Here is an 18288-nt window from a genome sequence, read left to right as displayed (position 1 = left end):
TGTCCCTTTCACTCCCTTGTTAAAACTGGGTGGGGGATAAGACCCATTGTAGTCGGGACTATATGGCACAGATTAGTTTCAAAACTTGGTGCTTCAGGTGTTTGCATGAATATGGCTGAATATCTCGGTGATTTTCAGTTTGGTGTGGGTATTTTAGGCGGTGGGGACAGTGGCGAATCCGGAGAAAAAGTTCAATGGGGGCACAATCTATTTTTGTAGGACATAACAAAAAATGTATACTGAAACTGGAAATCCATCGGTTTAAGATCATTTCCTAATTCCTAAACTAATAATAATAAGGTTCATCTCCTCGTAGTTGGCAACAGTATACTATCAAGATTTGCCAGATGACCGGAAGCATTACATTTGCTACACAAAACATTTCTACGATAAAGTTTTTTTTTTTTTTTTTCATTTTTGAAGCATGAATCCTCCAATTAATTGGTGATATATGTAGTAACCCGTATAAGCACTGCAAACGAAGGCATTATTATTCATCACATATTAGGTAGTTCATACAAATATAGAAGTAGAAATCAAGTGATTCCCATCGAATCTAATTGATAAAATCATAAACCATATGGAGCGTATAAAGAAATTACAGTAAAGGAATTAAAGAAACTCAATTTTGAATGGAAGGGATTTATTTTTATTTTCGGCATACCAGGACTCTATTGTATAACAAATCCTTACTTTCAGGGTAGTTTTGGTTTGAGTTCGTGTGTGGATAGATTGACTGAGTATTAGAGGGGGGAGTTGGTTACAGATTTTATCTAATTATGCTGGAAAATAATGTAATATTGAGGGGGCCTAGGGGGGTCAATTTATAGGAGAAACATACTGATAAAAAATAATTTTCACAAATTCTATGGGGGCAGGCGACCCCGGGTGTACCCCTGTGGATCCGCCACTAGGTGGGGAGGCACATTACATGTTATTAATAGGCTTGTAGAAGCTAAAGGACATCATGCTAATATGTCCATGGTGTTGGTGGACTTCAACAATGCGATATAACTGTAATGATGCAGGAAATTAGGCAGCAGCGCCATGCCTTATCAAAATGGATTGAGTTTTTCTACGCCAAACCTGCACGCCTTTATTGTAGTGAAACTGTCATCTCTTCCGTTCAGGGTGTGCAACAAAGTGACCCCCTAAGACCTATACTTTTCTCTTTGACCTTACATCCCCTTATACACCATATCGACAAGATGTGTAAGCTTGACCTCAACGCATGGTATTTAGATGGCGGTGTTAATAGAGGAGACTACAGAAGTTGCTAACGCCGTCAATATCATTCAAGATAATGGAAATTACAGGGGGGATGCACCTCAACATTAGCAAAACTGAAGTATTTTGGCCCACTTCAGATTCATGCAATTCAACAACAAATGTATTCCCTCCAATATCGGCAAACCTTCAGGAGGTGTGAAACTTCTTTGTGGGCATGTTTGTTTGGATACACAGTTTTGTGCTCAGGTAATCATGAGCAGGGTTACTAATTAAGACGGTCCATTTGATGGATTATGTACGTAAACTACGTGACCCGCAGACTGAATTGCTACTCCTTCGTAGATGCGTTGGTGCATCCCGTCTATATTTCACTATATGCACAACAAACACTGTTGTTGTTCAAAAAGTTCTGGCCTACTTCGACAACTACAAATAATCACAGATGATGGTCCTGGGTTCACTCCATTACAATAGTGTATAACGTCTTCTCCCCTTAGATAGTGGGCTTGGTATGTCCACTATGGCCGATACCAGTCAGTATTGCTTCATTGCTTCTTGGGCTCAAACCAAACGACAACATCCTTCACAACACGCAAGTTACCGGCACTAGCTCCACCTTTCAAGTTGTTATCGACAACTACATACAGGTTTCTCTTTACCTTCTACTTTCAGCATCCACGATTCTGCCCCCCATCTTATAAGAACCTTGGGAGTCCTTTACTTCGAATCTGCTAAGAAGGAAATACATAAAGTTTTACATGACATTGTGCGACTTTGTCTTGTGGCAATACAAAAAAAAATATGAAAAAATCCCAAAATTATCTCATGGATATTCCTATCAGCGGGATTAACAAAAGTATTGGGCCACGCCAGTTTAGCTCAGTTCTTAGTTACCGATTAGGTATCCAACTATTCGAGGAAGGTAGCTTTTACTCAAGTTGCAATAAAGAGATGGATGTTTTTGGGAACCATATCCTCCATTACGCCATCAATGTAGGTCTTAAGTTTCGTCATGACTTTATATAAGACACTTTGATAGATGTCTGCTTTAGAGCAGGTGTTCATGTGAGAAAAGAGGTAGCCTTAGGTATCTTGTCTAACAATGGGGCTGACCTGAGACCAGCTGATATCCTAGTTTACAACTGGGATAATGGGAAAGACACATGCTTTGATGTAACAGGCATCTCGTCCTTCACATGCGGCGGCATCCGTACCTACCAACCTGGACACGCTATTTCTTCTGTTGTCTCCCGTAAGCGCACTAAATATTTTGATAAGTATAGAGCTACTGGTTATGGTTTTTGCGCTTTAGCCTTCTCCACTTAGGAGAACTTGGAGAAGATATGATTACTTTTCTTAAAAGGCCGAGGAATAGTATAGCTTGTCATGATTACAATGTAAAAATAGGCAACTGTTTATTTCATAGAGTCCGACTAGTTATTTAGAAAGGTATTGGAACCCGTCAGGCCGGCTTGTAATTTGGGCTTCCAACCAATTCATTGTAGTTCATTTTTTTTATGAAATTTATAGTAAAAAAAATAATACTCCCTCTGTCCCACTAATAAGTGACCTAGTTACTTTTAGATTTTGTCCCACCATTAAGTGACCTTTTTCACTAAACAAGGAGATATTTCTAAAATTATCCTTTAATTGATTATAAGAAATATATAAGAAATATGCATAATTTGATAGTCATGTTTATATTCGTTACATAGGTGTTTTAAAATGTTATTCAATGGTACGAAGTTTGCGAACATCGTGGTGTAGTTTGAGAGATAAACCATTTCAAAATTTCACTATTTATTATCCATAAGGGTATAACTGTAAAAAATGTTTAAAAATACTTTTCTCCTTACTTGTCTTAAAAATTGTGCAAACTTAAACTAGGTCACTTAATAGTGGGACGGAGGGAGTATATAAATAAATAAAAATGGTAGGGTAATATAGTAGCAAATCTCGGTATAAAGTCCAGAACGAGCAAAGAGCGACAGTAATAAAGGGTATCATTTTTCGTGGTTTCAAAATTATCTCATCGTGGTTTCAAAATTATCTCATGGAAGAAGTTGCAGATCTTCATCATCTACCACAAGATGAAGAAATTGAAACCTTAGGTTCTGCTCCATACTGGTATTCTTTCTGTGATCATGACGATGATGATATCTACTCATCATATGAACCTGATCCTGATGAATTTGATCCTTTTTCTCCTTTGAATTTCGATTCCTTTGATCACTCTCTACGCACTCAAATCATCTTCGACGAGCGAGAAACTTGTGTTGAGCTCGTTGGATCTGATGAAGAAGAAGAAGGTTCAGGTTCTGATTCTATTTTAGAACACGATAATGAGGTAAATATAGTTTTCAATTTATTCGAACGCTGTAATCAAGAAGAGGATGAAGCTCATGTTATTGATGGTGATGATGATAATAGGTTTAGGATTTTTGATGAAAATGATGAAATGGGTGCTAATTATGTTGAATTAGGGTTGGGTTCTAATAGGGAAATTGGGGATTTGAATGATGATGATGATAATAGTAGTTTTATGTTAGAAGAATTTGTGGGTGATAATTATCATGTGAGTAGAAGGGATACTGGGGAGTCTTCTGATGTGCGAAATGTTGAAACTTTTCGAGATGGTGGTCTTCGAGTTGTAGGAATTGGGTCAGATTCTGATTCTGAAGATGGAATTTTTGGGATTGGCTTTCATTCTGGAGAAGAAGATGATGATGGGTTTGGTTGTGGCCCGGAGGACTCAGGTCTTCAACTACACTGGGATTCTTTACGTTTGGAGGAAGCTCAAAGAGAATTGAATGAGGATTTTGAGTGGGAAGAAGTTGATGAAAGGGCTGATGAGAGAGAAGTTATGAATATGATGATTGATGCTGAAGTGGGGAGACTCGTTTCGACTGAGATGCTTTCAGGGGAAGTGGGTGAAGGAGGAGGAGAGACGATGACGAGAACATTAGAATGGGAAGTGCTTTTGGCTGTAAACAATTTGGATAGAAATGTGGAACTGGAACATGAGGGGGATCATGATGGTTATATTTACCCTGCGGAATATGAGACTCTCTTTGGGCAAGTGGCGGAACATGACAGTTTTATTAGAGGTAATCCACCTGCTGCCAGAACTGTTATAGAAAATCTTACGTCGGTTGTTGTAACACAAGAAGATGTGGAGAATAAGAGTGCAATTTGCGCGGTATGTAAGGATGAAATGGGAATGGAAGAACAAGTGAAAAAACTGCCTTGTTCTCATTTCTATCATGGAGACTGCATTTTACCATGGTTGGGTATGCGTAATACATGCCCTGTTTGTCGATATGAATTACCTACAGATGATCCTGATTATGAACGGATGAGAACCCGAAGAGCTGTTGATCGAGGCGTCTCAAGAGATGATTATGATCAGGTCAGATATGAAATATTTTACGAGCAGTAGATTGTGCATACATTGTAGATAAGCTTTTCTCCACAGGTCTCTCAAATTATCGATCTTTGAAGATGATTTTGGTAGTTATTGTTTGCTGTTGTCTTAGTGAGTATGAAAAAGAAACAAAGATATATGTTATTTAACAGTAATGTTTTTAGGATTTGTCGTGTTGAATAATTTGCTCGTGATTTTCTTTTGCACATCAGTGGGACTGTGAGATACATGGTTAGCTTGTTCTTGATATCATTTTAATGAAATGTGGATTTTAAGAATATACAGGCCTTGTCTTCATCTTCTTCTGTTGTTTTTTGTTCCGCATGAGCTTTGATACTTATTAGTAGAAAAGAAGAACACGGGAAAATGAAAAAACTGCATGAATTTGTTTACAACCAAATTAGGAATCTGTTTCTTAGACGACGGTTTTTACATAATACATTACAGCCACTACCACCACCATAGGAATCTGTTTCTTAAGAGGAAACGATTTTTACATAATACACTATCAGCCACCACCTCCGCCACAGGAATCTGTTTCTTAGAAGAAACAATTTTACATAATACATTAATTATTAGCCACCACCTCCACCAGCACCACAACCTGCACCATCACCACTTCCAGTAGCACCTCCTGACATAAACATTCTTCCATTTCTGCCTGCACGCGAGCTGATTTCTTGAGATCTCTCTTTTTCCTTCTGGTAGTGTCTTCTTATGCATAACACAATCACTAAGGCAAGTACCGCGAAGACTGCTAATACAGTGAGTGTAATAAAGACCGCAACTCCTGCGCCCATATTCTGAACCTCGTTACACTACCTTTCAAGTCAGGAGCTTTGATTTTGTTTCTCTTCTGCTTCTTCTGCTTCTTCTTCTTCTTGTGTTGAGCAAAGTAGAGTTGTAGATGTATAACTGTGTTAATGACTTTTTAATGCTCGAACTTGCTATACGTGTTCACTCAGCAGATATCAACTGTTTTATAGACTTGTTAATGCTTAACTTGTTATACGTGTAACATGTTCATTCAATGATTGGCCGATGATTCGATCTACCATAAAAATAAAAATACTGATTAACACTTCCGCTCTCGACAAACTTATTATTCGTCTTTGTATTGTTTAAGTTTAAATCTGAACTTTAGGGTTTCTTAAATCTCAGATCTGTTTAGCTTTTCAAGGAAGAATTTGCTACATAGTGGTCTTCATCATTTTTTTTCTTTGTGGAATTTTATTCAGTTATTCTTGTGCCCACAGAAATGGGAAAATATCTCAAAGTAGTTACTTCTACCCACAAAGTTATGAACTGACTTATTAAAAGGCAGTTGAGGCATTCTGTCTTTCAAGGCACACCTAAGCCTGAAAAATGCACTTTATAGTGATTTGAAACTCTTCCATTTATTTTATTGATCATTTTCAAGAATTTATTACATAAAAGATGAGCATAACAAACAGCAGGTAGGCAGCCTGGAAGCTTAACAGAACTGCTTATTCTCAAAGTGAGACTCGAGGTATAAACCTCCTGAGCTTGTAATAAATCGGTGTACTATGATGCACTTTGATCTGGTCGAGCTTACCTTTTGGGTCCTCAAGTGTATGTGCAGAATTATTGTTTACCTGGAAATCCTGCGTTTACAGAAAGCAGCATTTCCATTAGAAGAGATCAGTTTCAGCTAATCCAGTTTTCTCCAAAACTGGCTTATCGCGCTGATAAGAGGAAGGGGATTCTCGAGATGAACAGCATGACCACAATCAGGAACCTCGACCATTTGTGGAGTTTCTTTGCTGTTGTTATCTGGAATTAGGCTAATTTCGTGGCACATCTCTTGAGCAATTTTCTTGAACTTTTTATCCTTTTCTCCAACAACAAACAACAGCGGTTTCTTGCAGTGCTTTAACTCTTCCCACAAGGAGCTACAGTGCAAACAATTACATTCAGATCAGTTATATAAATTACTGTCTGTTTAACAGTCCAAATCATCATTACAACGAACCCAGGCCAACTATTTCAATATTGATTGTGAATTAACCAGTAAACCAATTTAAAAGAGAAAAGAGGGAGTTTGAGTCCTGACAAGATGAGAGTTCAGTTTGGACTGCAGGATCATGTGAACACCCTAGCATTTTGTTTGTCTAGAGAGATAACACCAAAACGAACTTTCGCCCATGTTAGTTCTACATACCCTAATGTTTGTGTTGAGGAATCTTCCCCGAATATAGAAAATAATTATAAAATACAAAATTAAAAAAATTAAAAGAAAAGTCTGCAAGCTTACGGTTGCCTCCCAGTGCTTAAATCGGATAGAGATGTTGCTAGAGAGTGAACATCATCATGCTGCATACGGCTGGATATGATTTGCTTAAAGTTTGGATGGTCTCTTAAGCTGCTCAACAGGAACAATTGTTAGGCCTACTTGACTACAGAAACTACAGTTGCATACGAAGTCTATCTTTTTGCAGGAGAGAAAACCATCTGAATTTAAAAAAAAGATTATTCAATTGGTTTGAAAGAAATCAACAAGGGAAAGAAAGCGGACAATTACCTCTTCCACAACGCCCCAGTGTACCAGGTTTCCAAGAAGAACTGCAAACCATGTTCTGTGAGGAATCGGGCCTTTGCATCATCCTGAGCCCTTCTGCTTCGCCTTCTTTCATCATCCTTTATTCCAGGACTTCCCGATATTATAACAGCTCCATTGATCTTCATGACAACATTTATATAAAAGTTAGTAGCTGAGTCAAGTTCAGTAAAGAAAAAATTATATATTATTTATTGTGTCTGTGTTATGGTCCTAATGGATATCCACCAAATACCTGATTATTGCATCTCAGCGCCATTTGTAATGCAATCCTTGCTCCCATTGAATATCCGATAATAACCACTCTAGTATTGGTCAACTTGTGAATTAGCTTGGACAATAGATTTGAAATTACTTCAGTTGATATGAGTGAGTCTTGATTTGCCTTATTGTTGCCGTGATTATGAACCTTTGATCCCCCGTGGCCTGGTAAGTCGATTGAAATGCATCTTGCAGTTGATGAAAATGGTTTCATAATGGAAATCCAGTCTCCACTAGTTCCTAGAAATCCATGCAGAAAGACAAGTACATTGTTCTGCAATAGCCATAACCATTTGTAGTTAGTAGTTTTAAGAAGGAAAGGAAGCATGGGATCCAGTTCCGTATTTACATGATGACACACAAAATTTGCTCTGAAAATTAGGAGAACTTCTCCTCTTTTCCAACTGTGTGAAAATCAACAGAATGCCCCTTTTCCAGGTTTTCAGAGAATACTCACATTTGTTTCTATTCCAGTCTCATGAACTTTGAAAGAACAACTGTAATTCTCGTGATCCACCTTTAGTTCATATGTTTTAACTTGCTCCCTACTATAACTACGCTGAACGATTTTAGGATCGATTTTGAACTTTTGGAGTGCAATTGCAGAATCTTTCAGTGATGCAGCTACTGTGTCACTATAAGGACGACCAAGAATCTTTAGCGGTTCACTGGTAACATCTTCCTTGAGCCATTTATATGTTCCAAGGCCATGGGCTATAGGTTCATGTAGTTCCTTATTCTTCTTCACTCTGCATATTTCCATATTTTGGACTTCAAGATAATGTGAAAACTGAGCATATGTAGATAAACTGAGGCTGCTCTCAAATGCAGCACTGACAACAGCCATCTTATTCTGCTGCTGAGCCCACTTAGCAATCAATGCTGCATATTCAAATCCACCAACGACACTTGGTTTAATAACCTGACAAGACCATTAACCACAAATTAGATCATGCTGATGAAAATCAAGTGGAAACCTTTACAATGCATATATATTTATGATTCATGTATTTTGAGAGGATTTTTATAAGCTGAATACTAAGGAGTTTTCTTTTCCCAGAGCTTCCCGTTTCCAAGTTACATACAATTCATTTAAAATGTCACTATACTTACTACAGCAACTATTCCTCTGTGTGTGAATTTTTCAAGCCCAGTGAGAAGATCTCCTTGGATGTTGTCAACAGATTCATCTATCGCTACAGGCAAACTACTTTCTTCACAAAATTTGATAATATCATCTTCCAGTTGCACAGGTTCCTGCATGTAGGAATTAATGGATTCAGTTAGCAACTTACAAACTGTAGAATGAAAACTGCATTCTACAGTACCCAATATTATACCAGTCTAAGTAGTGGATTATAACAACTAAAGAATGAAAAACTGCATTGTATATGGAACAAGTCATTTAGTGTAACCGGAAACACCTTTTTCATTAAAGTATTTTTCTTAGAAAGCCAAAATCAGCTCATCGTACCTCAATATACTGCAGGTCACAAAACTTCACAGTAGCTGCAAACTGACACGCTTCTTCATACGTCCATTTTCGGTTAGCATCTACACGTAGTTTGATCTGGTCCCCAACCCTTTTCCTCACTTCTTGGATAACAGCACCATCCTCCAAGGGATTTCCTCTGCGTGCAACCTGTAGTGAAAAATATTTGCTCATTGAATCGTCCATGTTACGGTGTTAAAGTGGATACAAGCACTTAACTGCGATAGAAGAAAAAAATGATACTCATACACGAAATCACCTATTTACCTTCAGCTTTATAGCGGTAAACCCTTCTTCAACTAGTTTCCCGGCAATATGAGCCACCTCCTCAGGCGTCCCATTAGAATCTAGAAGGGCACATATATGTATTCTTGGCATCCTATTAACCGTGGTTTCTGTTTCAAGTAATTTTGACTTGGGAGTTGCAGATTCATGACTGAGCAGCAAGTCTGAAAAACTACAACCTTCTCTTGCTGCTATTGCATTGAGGATTGCCATCTCCAAACCACATCTAACACTTGGTGATATTGAGGTTGGCTAAGAAGCGTTATTAAAAGAAAAAATTTGAATATGAGTTTCATCAAGAATGTATGCATCAAAACAGCATATATTATTGTACTTCTGATTTTACGTATACCAGATAGACATACCGGAATACCAAATTGTTCCCAAATCCAGGAAGAGAATGACCCGTTGAGCAAAGGAAGGAGATAACTAATCTTAACTCCTTTGATCGTGTGTAGAAGAAACCGTAGTTGCTCCTCCACATCTAACATACTTTCCTTGTGGATCTCAAGAGGGGCAATCTGTTGAAGGAATAATAACTTAAGTTAAAAAGAATAATTACATTAGAATTGATTAGAGAAACACTGAAAGTAATTATGTTAGCTTTAGGAAGAAGGCCATGGAGTTACCTCACCAAAACCTGCAGTTCCATCATCAAGATACAAAGATATAAGGAACCCTTCTCTATGAAATACAGAGGCCTTATCGCTGAGTGGAGTAGAAGTAGGTGGAGCAGAGAGTTGAATCCTGGAACAAATCATATCTCTGAATAAGTATTACAGATCGGACACATGTAGACCATGGACATTTTAATTGCCTTCATATTTTGAACATTTTCTCTTTCCAACAACTTAGCGGTGCATAAAGAAAACTTGCCTATACAATGAATAATCCATTTGGTGGATCCTACAAAGGAAGAACCCACTCGATATATGATCCAAAGATGAAAGTCTTGATAGGTTATGGAAGGTATGATCTGCTACTTGACAAGCATATTCACTCAAGGTTCTGCAAAGCAAAACAAAATTTGGTATTATAGCAAACAAAAAACTAGGCCTACTAGTTAGAATATCACATGCAGAGCAAGGGATAGTGAAACCTGTGAAACTTAGCATTGTCTTCGATGTTGCTTTCAACTTCTATTAAGCAGTCGGTCTGTTCCTGCTCTGCTATCATTAAAGCTTCTCGGAGTTCCATTTTTGTTCGCACTTGTAAATGCCTCACGCTACACTTCCACAGTTTCAGGGACAATTAAAAGGACTTGAAAATTAACTTGCATACATCCTTACAAAAAGGAAAAGAATGATATCAAGTTCTTAACATGTGACATCACATCCTAATAGGTGTCATCAAGATGCTACCCTTTCTCCAACAACTGAAAGAAATTTGAAAAAGCCAACAGCCTAAGTAAAGATCAATGTTACTAGGAAGAGTGATCATCCCATTTAAATTTTTTTCAATTACATGGCAAAGTGGCTGGTTTTATAAGGGGGCATAGTATCACAGGCGAGTGATAAGTTTTGGTTGTATTACCTATGAGCTTCACACAGCTTGCCAATGGACGTGTTATGGGAGGTGTAGAAGAACTGGTTTAGTACACTTGGTTCAGTTACATTTGCAATCGGAAGAAGACTGAAAATTGCTCCGCCATGATTGTTTGTCACAACAATCGTCATAGGTTTTCTCCTTGACCTGCATAAACAGTAGTCCATCAACATCTGCAATTTGAATAATTTATAAAATCATGACTATGTATTGAAGGATATCTATCACTTGAGAAGGGGAAGGTGATGCCACTTTAGCAAATGGTGGGGAGGATTCTTACTTATGATTCAAAATTGCCAATCCATTTGTATCATAAAGGAAAGAAATGTCCCCAACAACGCAAAACACCTGAACATAGTCATGAAAACAGTAGCTTCATTAGGGTTTTCTCAAGTTGAACTTTGTGTGTTATGACAGAATTGTGTTGCTTGGTTATACTAGTAATGCAGAAAGAAATTCAGGACCAGATTCATGATGAATGAAAACTTGATAGGAAGGAAGCTATGTCATAGCTATGATTTCATATATCCTGAGCAGTCTGGTTTGGCCAAATAGATCGATATACAACTAAGCAAACCTTAAAACTGAATTACTTACTCGCTTATTGCATCCCGCTGCAAAACCAACAGCTGTACTAAGTAATCCATCAATACCACTTGCTCCCCTATTCCCAGCCACTTGTATCCCGAGGCATGGTAACTCCCAATCTGACCTAACAGTTTCAACATCAATTGCAGGTTTCGTCCAACCACACCCATACATCTCTGCATCACGAACTACCATGCTGTTCCCGATAAACAATGCAGCATCACTTGGAAGTGCTTCCGAAATTATGCGTGCAACATGAGGTTCAGTCAGTGAGCATTCAGAACGTATTTGGAATTCAATTTCCCGAGCAACCTAGAAACACAGCTAATTATCAATGCCAATCGTATCAATTTTTTCTCAGTCAGCGAAAACAAACAACGGTACACCTTAAAAGTTACAAGTATTGAATAAATATTACAAGACCGATCACTACATTTAGAAAGAACCCTAGGATGATCATTAAAGGAAAACTCTACCCAGTTGGACACAAATTACCTCATGGACTGATTTTGAATGGTCAGTTCAAATTCCACAAGGTCAAAAATGATAACAGATCTGCAAGACTATACTGCATGAAATGTCCGAGTTTTTTCTAATTCTCCGAATGGTTGCAAAACCGATAGTTGGAAGTAAAATGACATTGAACAAAAGCAAGATGGATAATATCTCCTACCGGGTGAACTTAACAGTCCAAGCTTTTAATTATGCTATAACTGTTCTACACAAATCCATGGAACCACAGTTCTTCAGGTCACAATGAGGCTTGTATGTTGGAATGAAACAAAAGATATATGATGTTTAATATGGATAAGATATAACTAAGAAGGAAGTAATCATATGAGAAACAGTTACCATTGTATTCAAAGCTTGCAGACAATCCCTCCATTTGCTGGTCATCATCCTTGGAATGTCAACATTCAGTAAACAATCAGCAAATGCACTTATCGAACTTTGAATCCTATGAGTTACAATATGAGAAGGATCGTGACGAAAAGGATGCTTGTCAACCACAATGTATGGACATGGAGCACAGACCTCTATCATCTTACTTATGCATTTGCTCGTTATCCTGCTACCAATCTGTTGAAATGCAAAACACGAATTGAGTGCACAATATGAAATCATAGGCGCATTCGTTTCTGAGAAAATGTTTTCAATGAACTTAGTTCAAACTGAGCAGTCATGCTTTACATAAAACACTGGGATATATTTTCCATCCTGACAAGGTTTTGTTTAGGAGAACACCATCATCAATATAAAGTGACAGACAGCAAAGGCATACCTGAATTATCATATCTGCATGTGCCCAGCTTCTGACTGAATCTGAGAGAAGAGCATGATCAAGATGATCTATAAAAAGTAGCTTTTCATCAATTTCAGGAAATGAAGTCAAAACTTTTCTAAATCGTAGACCCGACAAGATGTCAGCTACGATAGGCCAGGAGAGGTGTTTAGCCAAGAGAAGAGCTTCCCACATCTCATTCTCTGTTTGAAGGGCCCCTATTATGAGCAGCCCTTTGTTAGCGCATTGAATCAAGTTTACAACCTCATCCATTTGTATACATGAATGATGCATCTCTATGTATTTAGTGAATGGTTCAGTACTTGATTTCCAAAGGTCTAATCCTTGCAAGCAGCTCAACCTCCATTGTTTTGGAGTATTTTCTAATGGCTCTCTGAAAGCACAGTTAATATGAACAGGACCATATGGTGCATGGGTTGCCCAGTGAACAGCAGAGTCAAGAGTTGTAAGAACCATTCGTGCAGGAATATCATCAGTTGGAGGAGGTAGGTTGAAGAAATATCTCACAAATGAACCGAAATGGTTGACCTGAAATTCAAATAGTTAAAGCTTAAGTAGTCAAATAAAACTTTTGAATTGAAGATGTAATACCAGACAAATTGCAACCTGAATCGGAAATGCTGATGGGCTTTCTATATGGACAATTGACATCTAAAAGCATCCACCATCCGGAGCACTATTGGCTATCTGTTCTTACCAAGTTAGAATGTTTCGAACTTTTTCCTCCATGAAATGGCTTAATTATGCCTCAATAGCGCTACACCTCACTTTCTAGAGGACAATGCACCACATTGCAGTACTAGTGTTTTCCCAGAGATTCTCATGTCATATAGGCGAACCATTCATGGACTACTTTGAATGCATCTCATGATGCCTCGAGTAGTTGGTTGACATGGTTCACATCCCACAAAACTGTAACAGGAAAACCCTTATCCACTATGAATATACCATCAGTGTCTTTCCACAAGGGATCAACAATGTTTATGCGAAAATTTCGAGTTGTATTCTATCACAAGATCCTAAATCAATCTTCTAGTTATACTGGTATTGGACAGTATGGTTCAAGAATCTTAGGAGGCTAAAGTTCGATACCTCTACAATTTTATCAGCAGTTGGACACACCAGCAAGATTTGATTTTAGAAAAAAAACTCTAACCCATAAACTACACATAGAGACATTTAGGTGAGCTTTCTTAGCATCTTACGAGACATCAAGGCATCAGAGCCCCAACTAAGAGCGAGACGAAGTATTTCAATTCAACACAAGCTGCATAACATACACAGGTGTGTGACGGAAATAGTAACCTGATTGATGGCTTGGTTTGCTCCAGCATCCAGCAGCTCTGGAGGACGATCTGCTGTGAGCAATAAAAGTGGCACAAAATTTTGACTAGCCTCCACAACCTGCATATAATAGGTTATCATGATTTATTTTTACAGAGATGATATATACATAGGATGCACATGACTCAGATCATTCATGGATAGTCATATGGAACAGCTAGTGTAATTTACCTTGAATATGGATGAGAGTGATACACAGAATAAACATAAATAATTAACTCAATTAAAAGAAAAGATAACAAAGAATCTCACTGCTGGAAAAAGATTGGAGACTGCAGTGCCTGATGACGTTATTACTACTGCTGGTTTGGTAGACCCTTTTGCATAGCCAAGAGCATGAAAAGCAAGTGAGCGTTCATCATAGCATGAAATACAAGTTGTGAGGGGGTGAGTAGATGCAGCAACTGCAAGTGGAGACGATCTTGATCCTGGAGCAATGCAAAAATACTAAAATAGAGAGAAAATTAGAACGTAAAGGAGAACTGAAAGGCTAAAGCATTGAGTACTTGTTCCACTTACTATGGTTGAGGTGTACAAGATGTAAACATGTAAAAGGAGATAATATAGCTGGTATATACGTCGGTTGTCAATACATAAAACTTACCGTCAAACCAAGTCTACAGCATTCCTCAATAATAAGTGTTGCCCACACAGCATTGATGTTGGCAGACTTTTGCAATGAGTAACTCCTTTCACCAGGACGATCCAACTGAAGATACACATATGAGAGAAGTTCTTTGCTAATTAGACACTTTAATACTCCAATAGGATAAGTGAACTCTTTTACAATACGTGCACGTCAACAAAACCGAAAAGCTAGACCATGCAAATCATATGTGAGATGTGAGACGAGAGAAGAAAAAGGAACAGCAACTAATCATAACTGGGTTACCGTTGACAATTCAAACAAGTTAACTAGTCAAGTAATGGATAGGTACCATGTTACCAGTAAATTCGATGGTTGGTGAGAGCCTGAAATAAAACTGAGAAGAACTTTGAGCCCTTTCCTGCAAGAACGGTAACAATAAATCAGTTGGGTCACTATTTTCATCTACTGTGGCTTCCAGACAAACTTGTCTTACTAGTTCCAGAAAACAGTTAATGCTTTCTGCAAAACATATGTAGAAGTAGATATTGAAGGACTATCTAGTACCAGGATAAAGGTAATACCAGTTGCAAACGGTTAGCAGCAGTAACCTCTTCAACTAGCGAATTAACATTTACACGTACCTGCAAATAAGAAAGCTGTCAAATTGGGCCATTCAAGTGCTTCAGAATAAGCAATTATATAGAGTACAACCTAACCTATTAATCAACAACATCGCAATGGAAGTTCTTGGCTACTTCTTTTAATTGAAAAGAATCAGCTTATTTTTTTAATGCCTGCTAGCATAGAACGAAATCAATCGATAAAGAGCATATGCATGAGAAACAACTTACACGTCACTGGTGATAAAATATGACATACTAAGAAAACAAACAGCCATACTCTTATTGCAGTCCTGCAGAATTACTTAAAAGTTCTGAAGATAGCAAGGACAGCTAAAAACAAAAATAAGAGTGATTCAAGGAATACCATTTTGTCATCCACCAGATTAGCCTGAGTGAGATCAGAGCTAACAAACTTGTTCTGGCAGTTCTCATCTGAAATTGATAAACCACTGACCACCTGAAATGAAATTACAACAAACATAATCAAGATTATACTCGAACAAATTTTCGATTCACAAAGCATTTAAACATATACAGTGTAGAGTTGGTTGAAGATAGCGACCACATGCTACCTGGTCAAGAGATAGCTCCAAAGACCTCATGGCTTCGTTGAAGGAACGAGGTGAAGAATAATCCCAGGCCAGTGTTGCTGCTAAGAGTGAAGTACTGCCATATTCATCCAGCTCAAGCTGTGATACCAGACAGAAGAAAAACAAAAGATGAACCAAAACTATATAACTAAGGCATTGTCAACTTTTACATAACAATGATATAGTCTGTAAGTTGGAAAAGAATGTGTTCCAAATTAATTCTCAAAAGAATGAGAAAAAGTAATTTCACCTGAGGGATGAAATAATAAGACGAACCATTCTCACGCCTCATTTTATATGATTCTGTGTCGAAATGTATGCCAACGAATCCATAAGCTTTAATCAAGGGTGAAGCAACTGAAAGGTACCTGCAGCAGAATGGAGCAAGATTCTTCAAAGCTTTAGTTACGTCACATAACACATAGACCTTAAGTCCAACTATCCATACGGCCGCAACACTATGGCATTTCAGGCAAAGGAAGTCATTACCTTTTTATCGAACTTCGTTCTTTGGAGGCATCAGTTGTTTTACACGTAAATTGAGCAGCAGCACCGACTCCGGAAACTCCAAGCAATCCATTAGGTAAATGCAAGTCAACACCTTCTTTATCCACATCCATCTTAGAAAGATAAAACTGTGGAAACACTTCTGGTGTCTGAGGTTGATTGCACAACCAATTGCAAGCCTTTGTGCTTGGTGGGACTGCAACCTACACTCATTAGGAAACATAACCGCCGTGACTCAAAAAACGTTCCATGTAATAGATGAAGACTCAGAAACAACCACAACCTACTGAGCTGATTAAAAATGAATATACCTGAAACCGCAAAATGCCGCTTCTAGAAGTAGGTGAGTTCAATTTCAATTTATCGATTTCAACTTTAATCTTCTTAATTCCATGTTCAAATGTCAAAGCTGGAGGTAATGTTCTTGTATAACTAAGCTCTACTGGTAATTCAGAATCCTCTTCCTCTTCATCATCATCATCACCACCAGCTTCCATTGATGAAGAATACAAACCAGTCTCCACTCCCTTACCGGAAATCACTCTTGCAACAAACTAATCAATAAACGAAACCAAAAAAAAAAAATGAAATAAAATCAGTATAACATAATGAACATAAAAATGAAGAGATAAAGAGAAGATTATAAAACCTTGAAATTAGGGTTTCTGTGGTAGAGGAGAAGCTGAGAATTAGTCGGGAGAGATTGATTATTGAGAAATGGAAGGAGAATTGAAGTGGGAAGATATGTTTTTCTTTTAGTTTGGAGTATGGCAGAGTAACGAGGTGTACTGAATGGATTTTGTAGTGTAGTTAATGTAACCTCTTTCATTATCTCTTTTCTCTATCAAACAGTAGTACTTTTATACACTCTTTAACTGTATTTTCTGTACTTCTCTTTTTATTTAATGGAGATTTTTCTTAAATAGAAGAAGAGGATAGAATAGGAGGGAAGTTCAAAATTTGGTCTGATTTTGACATACAAATAAATAATAATGCAGCGTGATTTATGTAGGGATTAAGTGAAGAGCATGGTCCTTGAGGAGGTGGGTGGGTTCAATGTGAAATATTCGCGATGTGACATATTTGTAAGAACAAGCCTTCCATAGGTAAGAATCCATTGAAAGTCGATTGCTATGGTCTTGCAGAATGTTTCCGGCTCAGCCTTATCCACGGGTTTATGGGTTTATTTATTTCTGGCTTCTTCCATGCATGTCACAGGAAAGTATCTTGTTACAGGGGCGGCATGGTTTATTAGAGGGACGGCAGTGTGATAATGGTGTCTCTCCAGTTGGTTAGGAGGTGTTTAAATGGTTTTGTAAATTGTCTAGATTACCCTTCTCATATTTTAACCTAAATCAAAACTAAATTGAAAATCTATTTTCTTTCTTCTTCTCTTCTCCTCCCATCAACCATAACCTCCATTAAAACTCAAAATTTCATCGTCTTCGATTAATCAGCGATTCGAAAATTAATCAAGTATAATGACTTATATGAGGTATGTTATGAAAAACCCAGTTATGGTTTAGTTTATTTTGTTCGATTTAAGTTTAATTTCTATCAGAAATTAGGTTTTTAGGTGAAAATTCAAATTCAAATTTCTGGGTTTATGTGAGTTACGGACCGTAACTGGAGAATTTGATGTTTTTATGGTTGGTAATAGTTGAATTACCAACCGTATGTTCTTATATCTGAGAATTTTCTTCAGTTACGGTTGGTATCGAGCATTTGGTTCCCAACCGTAACTGAGTTACGGTTCGTATCGAGCATTTAGTTACCAACCGTAACTGGTTTTACAATTGGGTTTTCCCCAAATTTAACCAGTTACGGTTGGTAGTTCATCTTTTACGAACCGTAACTATGAATTACGGTTGGTTACGAGCAAAATGACAACCGTAATTAGCTCTGAAAATGTAAGAAATTGAATTTTTT

General features: G+C 37.7%; 2 protein-coding genes across 3 annotated transcripts; one reads left to right on the top strand and one right to left on the bottom strand.

Moving 5' to 3' along the window:
• The first annotated feature begins 3199 nt into the window (after positions 1-3199).
• LOC113275719 lies at positions 3200-4934 on the top strand. The gene has a single exon (XM_026525264.1). It carries the CDS (start codon positions 3284-3286, stop codon positions 4667-4669), a length of 1386 nt encoding a protein of 461 aa, XP_026381049.1. The 5' UTR covers positions 3200-3283; the 3' UTR covers positions 4670-4934.
• Positions 4935-6032: 1098 nt separating this feature from the next.
• On the bottom strand, positions 6033-17215 carry LOC113275718 (protein PHYLLO, chloroplastic-like). 2 transcript variants are annotated; one of them, XM_026525263.1, is made up of 29 exons: positions 17009-17215; positions 16671-16913; positions 16342-16562; positions 16103-16220; positions 15835-15951; positions 15627-15719; positions 15221-15280; positions 14989-15057; positions 14655-14759; positions 14303-14497; positions 14012-14110; positions 13009-13234; positions 12686-12753; positions 12256-12483; positions 11413-11715; positions 11096-11163; positions 10804-10962; positions 10370-10495; positions 10147-10278; positions 9900-10017; positions 9636-9791; positions 9253-9522; positions 8968-9135; positions 8607-8750; positions 7951-8415; positions 7468-7767; positions 7197-7354; positions 6930-7037; positions 6033-6567 (listed from the first exon to the last, which is right to left on the bottom strand). In XM_026525263.1, exons 1-29 carry the CDS (start codon positions 17186-17188, stop codon positions 6327-6329), a joined length of 4938 nt encoding a protein of 1645 aa, XP_026381048.1. In that variant the 5' UTR covers positions 17189-17215; the 3' UTR covers positions 6033-6326. The 2 variants fall into 2 exon arrangements, with proteins under 2 accessions (XP_026381048.1, XP_026381047.1); XM_026525262.1 differs by having other exon boundaries at positions 12686-13234.
• Between the last annotated feature and the right edge of the window lie 1073 nt (positions 17216-18288).

Source organism: Papaver somniferum, chromosome 4 (genome assembly GCF_003573695.1).
Source record: "Papaver somniferum cultivar HN1 chromosome 4, ASM357369v1, whole genome shotgun sequence".
Taxonomy (NCBI): Eukaryota; Viridiplantae; Streptophyta; class Magnoliopsida; order Ranunculales; family Papaveraceae; genus Papaver; species Papaver somniferum.
The sequence above is the reverse complement of the archived record's forward strand: the minus strand, read 5'-3'. Positions and strand labels throughout refer to the sequence as shown.